Raw genomic sequence first — 19,684 nt, forward strand, 5'->3', positions numbered from 1 at the left:
CAGCCAAAGAACAAGAAGAAGAAGGAAACCAGAAAATCCTAGATCTGTAATTCACTCTCTCTCTATTTGCTCTATTATGAGAAAAATACCCAAAAAAAGTATTTATACTCTAACCCGTTTTCATAAAAGAAAACCCTGACCCGTTTACCCGGAATTTAAAACCCGCCCGCAATGGCAAGGAACACCAACACAAACTTCTTGTACCACTGACTCAAAGATTGTTTGAGTCTATACAAACTCTTTTTCAACTTACACACAAGTTGGTCATTGCCTCTGACTTTGAATCCCTCAGGTTGCTCCATATAAATATATTCTTCAAATTCACCATAAAGAAAAACCATTTTTACGTCAAGTTGTTCCACTTCTAGGTTCAAAAGTACAATCAACCCTAGTGCAACTTAGATTGAGAAAATTTTACCACCGGACAAAATATTTCTTCAAAGTCGATCCCTTTCTTCTGACCAAAACCTTTTAAAACTAATAAAACCTTGTACCTAAACTGTGAGCTATTATTTTTGGTCTTCACCTATACACCCACTTATTTTGAGTGCTTTATTTCCTTGAGGTAACTTTACCAAGTTGTACGTGTCGTTATCATGTTTAGATTGCATCCATTCTTGTATTTTTTTCAACCACTCGTTCTTATTATCAACTTTGACTACTTCTTGGTAAAATTATGGTTTTACTCCATCCGTGAGCAATAAATACTCATTTAAAGGATATCTAGTACATAGTTAACTCTCCCTATTATATCTTCTCAAAAGTTGTTCAACTAGTGTCGATGTAGTTTCTTCCTCAACGTGTTCAATTGGATCATTGTTGTTAGCACTATCATTTTCGCCTTCTTCAGTGTCTCCCTCATGATTAAAACTAATGGCAAGTGGAGTTACATTCAAACTAATAGGAATTTCAGTAGAGGAACTAGCTTCTTCAATCGTGTCACTATCACTTGTAACTTAGTTTTCAAGAAATACAACATCTTTACTTCTCATGATCTTCTTTGTCATCGGATCCCATAACCTGTACCCGAACTCTTTGTGACCGTACCCTATGAAGACACACGATTTTTCCTTATCGTCAAGTTTTGACCTTTCATCTTTTGGGATATGAACGATCGTCTTACAATTAAAGACTCTCAAAAGCTTGTAAGAGACATATTTTCATGTCAAAACCCTATTCGGAACGTCATTGTTCAATGTTGCTTCATGAGAAAGGTTTATTAAGTCAATTGAGGTTCTTGCTACCTCCCTCAAAATGACTTGGGCAAATTCGCATGAGACAACATACACCACACTCTTTTTTCAATCGTTTAATTCAATCTTTCAGCCACACCATTGTGTTGATGTATCTTTGAAGGTGTTTTTTCCAATATGATGACATGATCTCTACAATATCGTTCAAACTGACCCGCATATTCACCGTCGTTGTCTGACTTCACGTATCGGACTTCACGTATCGTAATTTCCTGCTTATTTCTCTCTCAATTTTAACATGGAAATCATTAAAGACCTCTAACACATGATCTTTAGTTTTTAGAGTAAAACCAAACATTTCAAGATTGATCATCAATAAAGGTTACGAAATAATATGCTACATAGAACAAACATTAGTATTGATCAAATCAAGAAAATTTGATTTTCTATTTAGAGGGAGTTTATGAAATGCAATTCTATTTGTTTTTCTAGCTAAGAAAATATCACAGGTTTTCAGAGACGTACCATACAAACCAAGAATGAATTGTTTCCTAGCAAGAGCTTGGAGTCCCTTCTCACTAACGTTGTTGAGCCTTTTGTGCCACAAATCACAATCCACATCTTTCTAGATTGAGTTTATCTTTTCCTTTTACAATTTGGCTTGCATTACATATAATGTGTTCGTCTTCGTTTCACTATCCATCACGAGCGAACCTTTGGTGAGCTTCCACTTATCTTCACCAAAATAGTTCTCAAATCCTCATCGTTGATTTTGCCCGTAGAAATCAAGTTGAGGCGAATGTCTGGAATGTGCCTCACATCTTTGAGTGTCAATTTGTAACCGACAATATTTTCTAATCAAATGTCATCAATACCCACTATCTTCGATGAACCGTCGTTACTAATTTAGAAATGGCCAAAATCTCCTCTCAAATATGTAGATAAAAAATAATCATGAGAAGTAACGTGAAAAGAAGCACCGAAATCAATCACTCAGTCACTATCTTAACTTATGAGATTAACGCAACCATCTTCGCACACAAAGGTAACATCACCCTCTATAACTACATTAGTTTCTTTTTTTACCATTCTGCCATTCATTTTGATCTCGCTTGCATATTCGACATACTTTCTTCACGTGGCCTAGTTTGTTACAGTGATAACACTTAAGACCACTACAAGACTTCGATCATCTTTTGTTTGAGTCATTTTTTTTCCTTTTTTTCGTATGGAGATCGGTTTTTACTCTTTTCACATGATTATAAATTTTTACATACTAGGGCTTCTGAAGTTGGTTCACATTTTTATCTTCTTCTAGCCTCTCTGTTGAAAATACTATCTTTAACCATGTCTATGGTTATAATACTATCTCTCGCTAAATTGCTCAACTAAATTATCAATGTTTCCTAACTGTTCGGTAACGAGCTGAGAAGTAGTAGAGCATGTAACTCATCACCGAGAGTCATCTTCATTGATGCCATATGATTTGCTAAACCAATTAACTTGCTAGTGTGCTCTATCATACTCCCACTATCTTTGTACTTCAAGTTCACGAGTCTTTAAATTATCATCGACTTGTTCTTAAAAGAACCCTTATCGAACATCGACTCTAACTTCTTCCAAAGAGAATACGCGTCATTCTCTTCTGCAATGTGGTGAAAATATTTTAGTCAACCTACTACCCGATCACATAACAACTACTTTCCAATTCATAATTTTCTAATTTTCACCGCTCATCGTGTTTGGCTTTGTCATACCTTGTACATGTCTAAACAAATCTCTGCAAATCAGCAAATCTAATATCTTTCATTTCCAAACCAAAAAGTTTGTCGAGGTTAGCTTAATCAGTTAATCAAATTTTGCTCATCCATTGGGAACACAAGAAATTTGATTAGTCTAACCAATTTCCTAATACAACTTATTGGGAAAAACCTAATAAAAATTATGGAATAATTGTTTTTCCCCTCTTTATATGTCCAATGAGATAATCACGAGAACTAAATGATATAGCAAACGGTAAAATTAAGTACACATAGACAAATCAACTTTTAGCGTAAAAAATCAAACAAGGATAAAAGTCACCAGACCCGTAGGCCTCTTTAAAAATATTCATAATATTATAATGAGTTACATCAAACTTCTAGCACCCTAGAGATTCACTATTACAAAGTCTTCATGGTAGATTACAAGAACAATGACAAGAAAGATCTCACTGAAGTGAAATACTCAAACGAGATCTGAGAGAAGTCCAAACCAAGATTTATACTAATTAGATTATAGAGAACTCTGAGAAGATTTACCACATGTGATTCGAGCCAAAATCAACATTGTTCAACTGCCCGATCATCTCGCTGAAACTCCAAATATCTAACTCTACTTTTGTTTATTCTCTCTTTATGTTTGGTTTCCTATATCTAGTGATGGCAATGGGTACATGTATACCCAATACCCGTGGGTGCCCATAATCGGGTTTGGGTATTTTAAATCGGGTTTGGAATCGGGGTAAAGAATGGGGAGTAAAAAATGTTACCCGATCGGGTTCGGGGTCGGTGATGGGGTATTGGAAACCCAAACCCGATACCCGAATATATTAATATATATATATATATATTATATATTATAAAATTTAAACGTCTTTTCAAATTCCAAATAATAAGTCATAGCCATCATTAGGGATGGCAATGGGGCGGTTCGGGGCGGGGAATGCATTTACCGTCCCCGCATCGTTTTAATTTCGGGGAATTTTTTAATACCATCCCCGCCCCGTTCGGTTTTTTTCTGTTTCGGGGAATCCCGCGGGACACCGTTAATAATTATTTTTACTTAAAATAAAATAAAAATTATACAATAAAATTATATAAACAAGTTTTTTAATATAATATATATTATAATATATTAAAATTTATATTACTATAAAGAAATAACATTACTACTCTTATAAAATATAGTGAATAAATAAATATATTGATAATTTAATATATTTAATTATGTTTATGGTGTTCGGGGCAGATTCGGGGTGAAATCGGGGCGGATCGGGGCGGGGGACACAAATACCATCCCCGCCCCATTCCCATTCGGTTTCGGGGAAAAACCATCCCAAACGGGACAATTCGGTTCGGTTTTCGCGGGGCGGTTTTAAATTGCCATCCCTAGCCATCATTAAATAAATATATTAAGTATTTTATTGTTACTCACACATCATGCTTAACACCATTCATTAATTTGTAATAAGTATTTCTCTCTCTCTCTCATAAGTAAATACTCTTAATCTTCATTTTTATTATTCACTCTAAATCAACCTTACTAATTATTTCAACTTCTATCTTCATCTCTAGGTTTTGTTCAACTTCAAGTTTTCAATAACAAAACAAATTGCAAGTAATGTCTTCATTTGTGTTTTTAAAATTTGATATTACTTGTTTTAATTTTATTTAATAAAGTTATAATTGTTATTCAACTTTTACAATCTTATACTTGTTTATTAACTTAATCTTCCATCTTTATTTTATAATTTTTCTTCTGAATTTCTACAAGACTATAAGATACATATAAAGGTAAGCAATACTTTTATTATATATTTTTTTTAATTTCGAAATTATTATTTTTAAAGTTATTTATTATTTAATAAGTTATTTTTTTTTATTGTTTTCATTTAAAATGGTGATCAGTGTTTTAAGAAAAAAAATAAATAGTCAAAATTTTAAGGCAAAAATAAAGGTCAATTTTTTAAAACAAAAATAAAGGGTTATTTTTTTAAACCAAAAATAAAGGATTAATTTTTTAAGTAAAAATAAAGGGTCAAGGCACCTAATTCTTTTACTATGTTTATGTTTAGAGAATAAGAGTTCAATATATTATTTATTTATTATTTTTATAAATATTATATATAAAATATATTATATATAAAATTTGAATTGTTGGTAGAAGATTTGAGATATGCTATTAGTTAAATACTTTAATCTTAATTCTATTTTTTTTTTTATTAATGTTGATTGTTTTTTTTATTAATCTTGTAGGTTGTATGTGTGGAAGAAGTGTATTCAAGAAGAATGTTTTTTTTTTTTGAGAAAACTAATTTAATGATTTTTTTTTTTTTTAAGTTTGTGTTAAATTAAGAATTTTGTACTATTAACTTTAAATTTATTTGTATTTTTATAGTATGGATGAATTTATATTATATAGTGTGGAAATATTTATTAATAATTTTAGGTCAATTATATTTTGTAGTAACATATTAGTTAATATATTATATTAAATTTATATAATTTTTTATAATTTTCATTTAAATGTGTTAATTAAAATATAATAGATTTTTAATATTTAGTATTGGGTATTGGGGTACTCAATCGGGGATGAAGATATAAATAGAGATACCCGTTGGGTTCGGGGTCGGGTAGTAAATTGAAAATCGGATTCGATGATGGGTACTTCATTATCCGATGGGTATGGTACACTTGCCATCCCTACCTATATCTAACTAGACATTCTTGATGCATATTATATAATATAGAATAATATATAATATATAATATATTATTAATCCAAGCCCAATGGGCCGGACACCCAACAAAAAGCTCGTTCTAAAGCCTCTTAGGATCCGATTATCTCTCCGATGGAAACAAACTCCTATTAGAATATATATATATATATATATATATATATATATATAATATTTATATATTTCTTGCCTAGTTCAGTCTAAGGTTATTATTCTCACTAGAATGTAACCATGTATTTGCAGGAGTAATAATATAAAACCCAAGAAAAAAAATTACATTAAAAATGTGACATAATAATTTAATTCATTTTTTTTTTATCTAATTATTAAAAAATATGCCAAAACTTACCTTTATCCAATCATTTTATTTAAAATTATTTTTTTAAACCTACTCAAAATCATATAAATTGAAAATATTCATTATGTGGAAATAAAAGTAGTTTCGATAAAACAAATATCCAAACATTAAATTTTGGATCAAATTACCAATCAAATATAAAAGTCTAATAGGTCTAATATTACTGAAAAAATAAGAATTAAAAAAAAAAATTATCTAACCAATTCATTTAAGTTTTTACATCTATAATGATTTTGATTATTTAATAACCAAATTGAAAGGTGCATTCTTAAACATTCATTTACACCTTTAGGCATAAACTCTTACTTATCACCAAAGTTTGTGTTACTCTTTAAGACAGACATGCCGATTGGACTTTAACCCTAAGGTAATACCCATTGGAATCTAACCAATCGGTATATAGTAATACAAAAACAAAAAAGCAGATTCAACCGGCTGCGACGACGATAAGAAACCCTAACCTATTTCTTCTCTCTCCAAGCTTATCGATCATGGAATCACAACCTTTACCTGCTAATGTGATAAGGTCGACGGGTAAGTAACAACATAGCTAACCTCAAACTCCAGACAGAAAGTAGGAGATTAAAGCTTTCATTTCCAATTATTATTCTTGCTTTCTCTAATGCACCTTTCTACCAAAATACTAACATAAAAAAACTCAAACAGAGAGAATACCTGTAACAATAGAGATACATCTGTCTTTGTATATTTCAACAAAGAAATCAAGTGTCCTTGAAAGCCTTCAGATCGAGAAGCAAGGTTGTTATATCCTGGAACATAATTCATGCAAAGAGATACTTCAATTGTAGCTTCCATAATACAAAAATGTATAAAGAGAGAAAGAATGAAGTAGAAAAGATAGGACAAAACATATTGGGATTGGGGAAATCAGGAATTACACGGATCGCAGAAGGAATAGTCTATGCAGTCATCTTTGTGGTCGAGATCAGAAGTAACAACCATGATTCCATGCAAGTTTTACAAATCGGCTGCTGCCTTCGAGAAGGACCGCAAATGGTTGAAGGTTGAACAAAATGGAGACCGAGAAGACTATTAATGGAAGCATAGATAGGGAAAGAAGTGAAGAAAAAAGGGTTTCAGCAGCTAAATAATTGAGAAGAAACGCGGCAAAATTGCCGCCCATTTTTTGCGGTGATATTTTAGGACTATACCGATTGGTTTTTCCACCAATCAATATTATTAATGGGCTTTTATCGATTGGATATAACACCAATCGGTATTATTAGAATAATATCGATTGATGTTATAACCAATCGGTGAAGATGGTCGCCATTTACTCTTTTTTACTAGTGATATCAGAGATCGACTATACAAATCTGAATACAACGACAAGTTTCTAACAACTTTTGGGCATGTTAGTTCAACTTGTTTTTACAGGTTAGTTTTGTTCTTTAATTTTGTTAGTATTATTTTTGGGTTACTCTTAGTATTAGTTTGTTCACCATGGATGGGGTGGTGATTCATTACAAACTATTAATGTTCTTTAAGATGGTAAAAATTATGGTTATTGGAGTTATGCTAAAAAAATATATTATGGATGGAAAAGAAATGTGGGAATATGTTTTTGGAGATATAAAGGCTCCAAAACATGGGGATGAGAAGTACTTTGAGTTGCTAAAGAAATGGAGGACCAACAATGCAAAAATAACTACAATTTTGATTGTAGTGGTTGTAATCTTGAGAAATTATCTTCTTTTCCCTTTTAATTATAGTATTTATGTTTCTCTTGTACCTTTTGACTTGATTCATTATGATGTTTGGGGCCTACTCCTATTCCCACAAGAAGAGGGTCTAAATATTATGTTTCATTTATTGATGATTATACTAGTTATTGTTGGGTTGATTTAATGACACGTTATTGTTGGGTTGATTTAATGACACATCATTATGAGTTTACCAATATTTATAGTACTTTTCAAGTCTATGTTAAAACCCAACATTATACTTTTGTTAAGTGTTTTCATTCCAAATAGTCTATGTTAAAACCCAACATTCTACTATTGTTAAGTGTTTTCATTCTGATTTGGGTGGGGAATATACTAAGGGGGTCCTTTATGATATTTTTATTGCTGATGACACTATACACGAGTATGATTAGAAGTAAATATGTGATGGATTGGTTAAAAAAATATTCAACCGCCTCATGTGATGTAGCATATAGAGTGACATATCAATCATATGAAAAAGTTATCGTGAACATTCTTCGTTTACCATGGGCGATAATTCATCAATTTGTTTTTGAGATGATGCATGGTGTGGGGGTAAGTGTTTTGCGGTTGTCTTCCCTGTGCTTGCCTCTATTGCTATTTGTAGAGATGCCACAATCAAGGATATGTACGATCATCTCTCTCAAGATTTTGTTTATCGTATTAGATATAAAAAGATATTATCATTTAAGAAAAGTTTTTTTCATAATATATTATTATCCTTAGTGGCCAACAAATAATTGTCTCCGATAACATATGATGCGATACCATGCGATGGAGAGATATTGATAATTTTTATGTGGGACATTGTTATTCTCTTTTTGATAGAGTTGTTACAACTAAGTTGTGCTTGATAAAGTTATAGGAGTATAGGTTCCCATTAAGATATTTTTTTTGGGTGGAGTACGATCCACGATGAGATTTTAATTGATGATAGATGTATGATAGATGTATACGCAAAGATCTTACCTTAGTTAATCGATGTCGTTTGTGGCTTAAGGAGGTGGAGATGATCCATCATCTTCTTTTACATTGTAAGGATGTCGTTGGTATTTGAAATATTTTTTAAAGCATTATTATTATTATTATTTATTGGGTTATGTCGGGATCCAACTACGTGTTGAGAATCGTGGATTGAGGCGGTTAAATTTGCGGGTCTGAGACAATGAGGCTATATTCTTGTTATTTTTTGGTGGATAATTTGGTTGTAGATGAATCATAAAACTTTAAACAATCTCAAATGACCGACGAATAATTCACAATGCTATCATCTTGACATTATATGATGTTCGATCTAGGATGTCGACATATTCGGTTGGAGATCTCATTACCTTTTACAAGATCTTCGCACAATTAATTTTTTCACACTGCTATCATGCATCTTGACATTATATGATGTTCGATCTAGGGTGTCGACATATTCGGTTGGAAATCTTGTTACCTTTTACAAGATCTTCGCACAATTAATTTTTAATTTATTTGTTTGATTTAAATCAGTGTTATGTTTTTGTTGACGTGGGTTTACAAAACTATCCTTTTATAATATCATTAAATGCAATATTTTTAAAGAAAAAAATATATTTCCAAAGATGACTTCATGATAGATGAAGAAAGGAAAAAATTAACTCAATTGATAATTTCATTTAGTTTTGATAAATACAACCAAACATTTTTTAGAAGATATATTTCATCTTAAATATATACACATTTTTTTCTATTATTATTTTTATATAATTATTGATAAAAATGTAATTTTATCCTAAATTTCAACCACTTCATTTCAAACCACTCTCTAAAGATTTCATGTCATGAAGTAATTAATCCAAACCACCTATAAAAATAAAATGCTTCAATAATATTGATCTAAATTTTATATATGAATCCAAATTGAGTAATAATAAGAACCCTAAATAAAGCTTGAATCTTTGACACTACATTTAATTAATTACAAGCTTCTTCAGGGATGCTCTGTAGACAAGGACTCCATATATTCCGATGACCCATCTCCTCGGCTTGCCTTGTCCTAATAATGATCTGTTTCTTTCTCAGAATCGCCGCAAATTCCGACAAAGAAAGTCGGCCGCCGCCGGAGCTCTCTGCTGTTCTTCTCATTACCAGCAACATTTGCTTCAAGTCCTGTTTCTTCACCACGATCTTCATCCTCATCACGGTTCCACCGCCATCTCCCGAGTTAGAAACGACGTCGTTAGCTCCCCCTTTCAAATACTCCATCTCTTTCTTTTTTCTCTATAATGAATAAACATGGAGATGGGTTTTATAATGGTCGAATTAATTAATTAGCAGATACAGAACTAGAACTGAGATTTAGATGATCAATTTCCGACCTCGGAATTAGGAAGGTAAATGACGTAAATGCCCCGGAAATAGCGGCGACCAGCTGGGTTTGGTAGTAATTTAATGAGTGTGAACAAAGGAGAGGAGGGAGAATCTTTGGCCAGATTTTGTGGTTGAGCTTTAGCGTTGCAGTTCGTTTGTATGCATGCATGTTAGGTTAATTAGTTATCTATCTCCCTCTCTTAGGCCTTGTTTGGAATTAATTGGTTTTTTCAAATAATCCAACAAAGTTAAATATGACTTGACTCAGCTTCACCCTCTGCCCATTAAATTAATGATTTATTAATCAAAATATTAAAATACCAGTCAATATTTTTTAAGTTTTTTTTTTAAAATAATCTAGACAGAACTGATTGTTTATTGATTATTAAAAAAAAAAATTATATATCTCACTGATTATAACTAGCTGATTAGATTCTGGTCTAAAAAGTCAAAAATATAGAGTTTGAGAAATATTATAACTAACTAATTAGATTTTGTGATAATTTGTTATTATATATAAAAGATGATTTGAAAATTTCTTTGTTATTATGTAATTAGGTTTGTTAAATATTATAATGATTTGAATAAATAATATTGTCATATGATTTAAAACATAATTTAATTAATTATTATTTATAAAATAATTATTTTATATATTAAATGAAACTAAAAATCACTCTATATATTATGTATCATGAAATAAAAAATATATTTTTCATATATAAAATGAAACTAAAAATCACACTATATATTATGTATCATGAAATAAAAAATATATTTTTCATATATAAAATGAAACAAAAAATCAAACTTTAATGATGATCAGTGTATCAAGAACAATCTTATAAAAAAAATCATTTTTTTTTTTGGATCATTTTTCAATAAAATTGTGTTGGAACAAAATGTATACACATTTAAAAAAAAGACTGTAATCTTTTATTGTCTAATTTATTTGTAAATAAAATGAGTGTCATTTCTTTCCTGATGTATAGAGATTTTAATTTTTAGAAAATAATTATTTTTTTATTAATAAAAAATAAATAAATACTATAAACATAGATAAATGAAAAATAATCATTTGTTACATACAATAAATAAAGGGAAATATATATATATATATATATATATATATATATATATATATATATATATATATTAACAACTATTATACAACAATTTTTGAATCATTTATATTTTGTTCTATTATATTTAAAATTATGCCGAATTTATGTTATTTTCAGTTGTACTTCAGCCCATTTTGAAATGTTTATTTTTATATTAAATATGTGATATGACTCTCTATAATTTTTTTAAATTTAATATTTTATTTTCTAATTCTAAAATAAAATACAAAATTAATATTCATCTATTTGTTTTATGCATAATTTTCTTTTTCTTTTTATAAGTTCATTCAAATATTTTTAAAATCCATCCAACCCAAATTTCATTTCTGTCTCTTATTCAAGTTAACAAATTTTGAATGATTTTTAATTTTATTTATATTCTATTTTGATTAACTACATATTCTTAAATCTCCTTACCAATTAATTCTTAATTTTTAAATTTGAAATCAAAATTCTTACATTTCTATTCTTCTAGATTTCATAAATATGCTACAAATAAATCAAAGTATGAATTGGTGGGAGAACCACATCAAATGTTTACTAGTTCATATTTACTTGTAAATGTAATTAATTCTGAAACTTTAAAACTTGAGAATTTATCCCTTCTAATCCACATACATTCACATTTATCATTAGATAACCAATTATTTTAATTTAACTCATATATATTGAATGTCCATATATTACTAATCTTAAAATTGTTTTAGCTAGAATGACCCAAAATTATTTAATCTACCCCACTTTGTTTCATTCCTAAAGTTTTTATACCAATTTCACTCTCAAATAGTCAAATTCCTTTGACTTTGTGAACATTTTCATATTTGACTTTATTACCTTATTTACACTTTTATTTCTAAGCTAATTAAATAGTTTTATTTTCTTTTTTTTAAGTTGAAAATGTCGGCACTAATAGTTATATATAAATTTCTTAAGAAATAGTGATAACTAGTTAATGGCGGTGATAGAACTTCTTGTCAATCATTCATTTGGTTGGTTGGTAAACAAACTTTGTCAACTGTTATAATATTTTGAATAATAATTAAATCACTCAATGTAAACCACCTCCATTCGTTGGTTTTAAATTTGGCTAAATTTTCAAATAAACCATATATATGTGGTCCAAGCTAGTTCGCAACTCCAGGTCAAACAACTAGCTTAGTTCTTTAAAGTCAAAACCTCTCATATCAAAATCTTATGGTAGGAGAGACACTTGTCTATCCTTGTCGTGTACATCCTAACAAGTTTCATCTTTTTCTTCATGATATATAATTTCTTTAATTGATGTATATTGAAAGCAATTTCAATCATAACCCAAATGAAGTGGAATGAGCTAGAAAACAACAATTCGAGTCGTTTACATAATTTATGACAAAGAAAACAATGTACAATATTGTTCACATGAATGACAATGGGACGACGTCTTTCTAGAGTTAGCAACATTTATTAAAGTTATTTGATTTATGGTGATTCGAATGAGTTTTGATCCGAGTCTAAGCTTGCAGTGCGTTATTATGTAGCCTTTATTATGTGGCCTTTAAATTTATACACTTAATTTTTGTATACAATAAGATAATAATATCTTAAGGAGTATTATTTATGTGTCTAACTAAAAGATATCCATTTGCAATGTCCAATTTAAATGATCATTATGGTTGAGTTAACTAATATGGAGAATGGGGATATGGTTAATCACTTATGTGCAAGTAAAGTGAGATTATTATGATGTGATATAATTTCTTTTAAGGTGTCTAATAAAATTTAAAAGATTTATAAAATAAATAAATAATTTAAATCATATTCAAAATAAAAACTCCATTATTATTATTATATATATATATATATATATATATATATATATATATATATATATATATATATATATATATATATATATATATATATATATATATATATATATATATGGATGATGACTCTTGCTATTATCTTTTATTATGTTTCTTTATGTATCTTATTTTTCTTTTTTAAATTATGTCATTTTTTTAATAAAGACAATTTAGTATAAATGTGTTTTAAAAATAAACACTTTACTTTCATGTTTAAAAATTACCCAAAAAATATTTAGGTTTATCCGGCCAAATTTTTAGTAAGGGATGGCAACTTGGAGTCTGATCTATTAATCCTAGAGGGACCGATGAAAAATTATCTAACGTCGGAAAAAAATATTGTAGTTTCGAAGATGGGAGAAAGAATGTGGTTGGTACTAAGTGTCTATTTCTTAAAATACAAGGTACTCAAGTGTCTTTATTCATAATTTTTTTTATATAAAAAATTAATTCAGTAAAGAGTTATATATAAAAAATAATTTGTAAATAATATAAATTAGTATATATAAAATTATAACAACTAAATGAAAATTTAAATGTTAAATAATATAAAAAATTTGTAAAAATTAAAATTTCAATAAAAAAGTTCAACCATTTTTAACTTTTAGGATAACTCCAAATACAAATTCGTTTGAGTTTCATAAATGATGAGTAAAAAATAAAGCAAACCGAACAAATCAATCAAGCGATATTAGAAGAATCTCTACCAAATATTTTGAGAAAAAATAAAATTATGTGGGCAAGGAACGCAAAATTTTTTTGTCAATGATCATTGACCATATTATATATATATATGTGGTCGAAATCATAAATTTATAAAAATTAAAGAAGAATACATGTAAGAGAATATATATGTTTGAAATGATAAATACATATAAATTAAGGGATAATGCATGTAAGACGAGAAAGAATTATTAAGACAATTTATTGATAAATACAAAAAAAAATTTGAAAGTATTATTCGAATTATAAAAATGGATAGAAAACTAATTCAAATATAATAAGTTGAAAAGTAAAAAAAAAACATACTCTCCTATATTAAGTGGAAAATAACTTTTAACATTTCCTTCAGATTTTTTAGTTTGAGAATCTATATATATATATATAATGATGCTTAATTTTAAAGTGTCCGGATTGTCGGGTCGAGAGCTGTGATTAATTTGAATATATATGTGAGAGTAAATGGATACTTGGGTCGGATTGTGGGTTGACCCGCTCATAAACTTAAAACGGTTAAAAATAAAATTAAAAATGCTATAGGTATGTTTTGAACTTGCAACCTAACAAAATAAGTACAACCATTTAACCAGCTAGGCTAATAACACTTTTTATTTTAAATTCAATACCAAATTTGATGAACGCGGGACATTTTAACAATATAAGTTCAACTTTTTAACTAACTAATATATATATATATATATATATATATATATATATATATATATATATATATATATATATATATATATATATATATATATATATATATATATATATATATATATATATATATATATATATATATATATATATATAATGATGCTTAATTTTAAAGTGTCCAGATTGCTGGATCGAGAGAGAGATTGATGGTTGATTTGTCGAGGGATGAGAGACCTGTCATAAAGGATTGATATTGTTGAGATAGTTGAGTGCAAAAATGAGGTTACGAGATTAGTAATATGAGATATCTATTATCTAAGAAATGATAGGGTGCAAAAATGAGGTTAAGAGATTAGTAATATGAGATGTCTATTATGTAAGAAATGTTTTGATTAATCGAGAAATGAGGTTAAAATCAGTTCAAGAAAAAAGTTAAATGAATGTCTGATTATCAAATTTGTTATTTTGTGTCATATTTTTTTAATAATTAGTTAAAAAAAATATTAAATTAAATTATAAAATCACATTTTTAAGATAATTTTTTTCTTAATTTTTATAATTACGCAAATGCACGAGCTAAATGCTAGTTTATTTTTATTTGACTATTTTGTTGTTAGTAATAGTTTAATCAATATCAAAATATATTTCAATTTATACATATCCTATACAAATTTACTATTATTTATACAAATCATAACATGTCAACTCTATGACCAATTAACTAATTGTGTACTCTATTTATAAACTATTTTATCTTCAAAATTTTCCCATTCCTTATAGATCACTTTTCATCAAGTAAATCCTATATTATATGTAATGCTAACACTTATATATTACATCTTATTTATAAGATATTGGATGCTAGCATACAATGGCTCAATTAAGATAGTAATTTAATATAATCTATTATAATTTTATACATGATAACCTTATTTCCAAACAAGGGTTTAAACTAACTTCTATACCATTCTACTATCATCTATTTATACCCATTATTAACCAAGAATATATCAACTATAACCATTATTTATAATAGTTGGCTACCTTAATTATATTATTGATTCCATTCTTTCAAAAACAGTAATAAACCTAGATGTAAACATATAAATGGAGAATTTTTAAGAAAAAAAGATGATATCATTAAAAATAAAAATAATGAAAAATATGCAGAGATATCCTTTTTATATACAAACTGCATCTATATGGTGAGCAAAAATAGAACCTTAATTAAAAATATAGCTGCAGAATCTTAATAAAAAAGATAATTTCCTCGAAACTTATTGACAATCAGTACTAGGATTAGATCGCCACCATCTTCGAGGTGGAATCACTGGAACTCTCATCACTCAAACTGTTTGAAGAATAGTGACCATCAGAACTATCTTAAATGAACAATTTTACCACCGTCGTCGTCGCCATCATCATCTTCGTCGTTATCATCATCATCATCCTCGTCGTTATCATCTTCCTCGTCGTCGTCATCATCTTCTTCGTTGTCATCATCATCATCTTCATCATCGTCGTCATCGTCATCTTCGTCGTCATCAAAATGACCATCGACGTTGTGATCAACATGATCATCTCTTTCCTCGCCAAAATCCATATCATAGGGAAAGAAATGAAAGCGAAATGGCTGAATAACCTTGTACACAAGAGATTTAATAAAAGAGAATCAGAACATTCATAATCTTCCTAGAAACTCTATGTTGGATGAAATACTATTTTCCTAGAGAAGTGATAGAGAGAGGGAATTTGAGGGAGGGAATGATGTGTCACTACATCAAAAGATAAAAGGTGAGGAGAGAGAAGAAAGAGAAATTTTGTTATTTTTTTGACTAATCAAATTGCGCCACATCATTCCCCCATTCCCTCCCTCAAATTCTCTCTCCTAATCATTTCTCTTTTCCCATCATCAATCAAAAAGAAGAAAAAACTACATCAAACAAGATCCAAGTAGTACACTATATACAATAATTGTCCAAACAAATAGAAAACTCAAGGATGGAGCATGGAGGAAAGGAACTCAAAAGAAGCCCACAACCATATTTGATCATTACTCAACATTATTCATGCCATAAATATTGCTAACTTAGATCCAAATGAATCAAAGGCCTATAAGGATATGTAAAATTGGAATTATATTAAACATTCCAATTCCATTAAGTTAAAATCATATAACATTCAATTCTATTAGTTAGTTGGCTGAACCAAATATATCCTCTAAAAGATGATATTTTAAAAGCAATGACAAGCATTATTAGAAATATTGTGTATAATATAAAGAAGTAGAAGGAAGAACAGAATAGTACCTTTTCAAGTGTAGTGGGAAGAACAGCTTTCTCAATGGCACTTGGAGTCCATATTTTAATGTCACTTTCGATGCCACTACTAGCAATAACATTTGTATGAGGATGAGACTCCACACAATTAACCACAAGCCTGTCTGCTTCAATCACACGAATAAGTTCCCCGCCCTTCTTTCTCCATATAAAAATCCGACCACAATCTGAACCACTAGCTACATATTCACATCTAGGACCTAAGAAACTTACACCCTTCACTGTATCAGTGTTTGTATGACCCTTGTAGGATTGTGGCATAAGATCGGCCTCAATTTTCTCCTCAGCCAAAGATATCAGAGGAGGCCTTGCCCCCCATCCCATATCTCTCTTGAATAAATAAATGAAATCGTTGTTATAAGAAACAAGAAGCTCACTTTCCTCAGAAAAAGCCAACCCTGTTATTGACTTTTCATCACTTGAATGATTAGAAGAAAAGTAGTTAATTGGCTGACCAAAATCTGATGATCCATCCCACTTATACTGGCGAATATCATACAATCTAGCATACTCATCTGAGCCTGCAACAGCAAACAAACTAGGATTCCTTGGATCTATTGCTATCGAATTCAGAGAAACAGTTCGGATGCGACCACCTCTGCTACGTTCTTTGCAGGTAAATAACTTAGTGTCATATCCAGTTCTCAGGTCAAACTGCGTAATTGTGAGAGTGTGAAACATAAAATCTCTCCAAAATTCATGTACATTATAGAATTGTGTATGTTTAAACTCAAAATGAAGTAAAAGAAAAGGCATAATTAGTGACATACATGTAGGACAAGTCCATCCTCACCACATGTATAAAATGTATTAGGGCTTCCAGGCTCAATAGCCAACTTATGAGCTTGGCCACGATGTTTTCCCAGCAAATTAATCCCTACCGACCCACCTTCTTGAATCAGAGAATGTCTTACCTACATCATATATATTCAATTCAGATTGTAGTAAATCCATAGTTGTCAATAGCGCTAACTATAGTGAATAGTGTGACGCCTACTTATAGCTATAAGGGGCTATAGGATACGCACTTTCAAATAGCCCCGCTTTTGTAGCTATAGCTCCTATAGCGCCAAAAGTTATTGCCCCTTGTAGCGACGCTTTTACAAAATTACTATTAATCATGACTTTTCGTCTCCCAAAAATTTTAAATTTCAAGTTTTTTTTACTCTTACTCTTCTTTTATTTGCACTCTTCTTCCTCTCTAGTCTTTTCTAATTATTTTCTCTTCTTTCCTCTAATCTTATTTCTCCATTTCTTCTCTAGCCTTTTTTTTATCCCTCTTTTTCTTCTCTGGCCTTTTCTTATCCTTCATTCTCTTATTTTCTCTTCGTTTACACATTTAAGAAGCTCGAAGGCAATCACATCTAAGTTAAGGGGGAAAAGACCAATAGGAACATCTAACACATTTGATCTTTTAGATGAATTTGATTTCGATGAAAAAAGTGAAGAAGAGAATGATGCCAAGCATTATGCAATTTCAAATGAAGAAAATGATCTCGATCTTGATGAAGAAAATGATGACAATGAACTTTTTCTAGTTTAAGAATTGATGGTTTTTTGTTTTGAACTTTTATTTTTGTGATGTTTTTTATTTTTGATATTTACATGTTTTTTACGCTTTATTTTCAAATAACCCTCGCTACGCTATTCGTCTACGCTATAGCCATAAGCAGTTTTGGCGCTATACGCTATTGACAACTATGAGTAAATCGAAAAAAGAATAAGTGAATTTTACCTGTCCATCAGCAGCACAGGTAACAATACTGCGGTCATCACTGTAAGGCATAAATTTAGCTTGAAATACATTGTTCAAATGCCCAGAATGGAAAGAAAGATTCACTTTCCCTGTTTCCCAATCCCAAAGTATAACTTTCCTGTCATCAGATCCTGACACAAGAATGTTACCATTTTCATTGAAGCTAATCGTATTAACGCAGCCTCTGTGTTTTTTCAGCGTCCTGAATTTATCTAGTTTCAGTATCAGATCCTGTAACATACATTAAATGTAATATCAGGATATAAGTTTATTTTCTACTTCCTATGTAAGATCTTCGTCTTAATACCACTGTTCTTCTTCATACTTGATCGATAATTGGATATAAAACATTCTAATTCAATTCAGCGATATGAAACGAGTTGAATAAGATAAGAAATAAACAAGCTAATTCGCTTAGAGATTGAATTCATAACATAATGCGAGAAAGTAGAAACGACCTCTGATGCTCGAACACGGCGGAAAAAGTTAATTGGAGAGAGTTCGCCGGACTCTCTTTTCCATAGGTCGACCTTATCGAAACTCGCTCCCGGCCTCTTTCTCTTCATCGTCGCCGACGATGATTCTCCGATGGACAATTCGGGAGTTCTCACTTGATTTCTTCAAAGAATCGTATCAGATTCACAACTCTCTCTCTATCTCTCTCTATCAAATCTTGATTGATGATGATAGAGACGAAGAAGAAGATGATTGTAAATATAAAATAAAATATTTAATTTAATTTAAATTAAATAAATCATAGTTTAAATTATTGGTGAATATTTGAACCATGAAATTTGGAAACCCAGATTATATATAGGGTTAGATATCCACATAATAATATATAATCTTTTCAAATAATCTGACTAATTATATTAATGTTTTTTCATATTAAATATGAATAATTAGATATATAGAGTTAGATATTTAAACAAAAGTTCAAACCAACCAATATCTTATATATTGAATTGTTGTTGCATTGAAGGTCTAATGTAACATATTGATTGAGTAACTGTTTTTAGTAAGACTATATTTAAATTTATTAAATTGATCTAATATGTAAATATAACAATTCAAATCATTAATTAATTATTTCATTAAATATTTAAATCATCTTCTAAAATATATTTT

The 19,684-nt window shown here is 29.6% G+C and overlaps 1 protein-coding gene across 1 annotated transcript; it reads right to left on the bottom strand.

The window, feature by feature from the left end:
• Nucleotides 1–15,584: 15,584 nt before the first annotated feature.
• On the bottom strand, nucleotides 15,585–19,233 carry LOC124914447 (DDB1- and CUL4-associated factor 8). The gene is made up of 5 exons (XM_047454997.1): nucleotides 19,015–19,233; nucleotides 18,536–18,787; nucleotides 17,571–17,714; nucleotides 16,771–17,454; nucleotides 15,585–16,103 (listed from the first exon to the last, which is right to left on the bottom strand). The coding sequence occupies exons 1-5, from the start codon at nucleotides 19,120–19,122 to the stop codon at nucleotides 15,840–15,842; spliced, it is 1,452 nt and encodes a 483-aa protein (XP_047310953.1). The 5' UTR covers nucleotides 19,123–19,233; the 3' UTR covers nucleotides 15,585–15,839.
• Between the last annotated feature and the right edge of the window lie 451 nt (nucleotides 19,234–19,684).

The sequence above is a fragment of the Impatiens glandulifera genome, chromosome 9 (genome assembly GCF_907164915.1).
Source record: "Impatiens glandulifera chromosome 9, dImpGla2.1, whole genome shotgun sequence".
Taxonomy (NCBI): domain Eukaryota; kingdom Viridiplantae; phylum Streptophyta; class Magnoliopsida; order Ericales; family Balsaminaceae; genus Impatiens; species Impatiens glandulifera.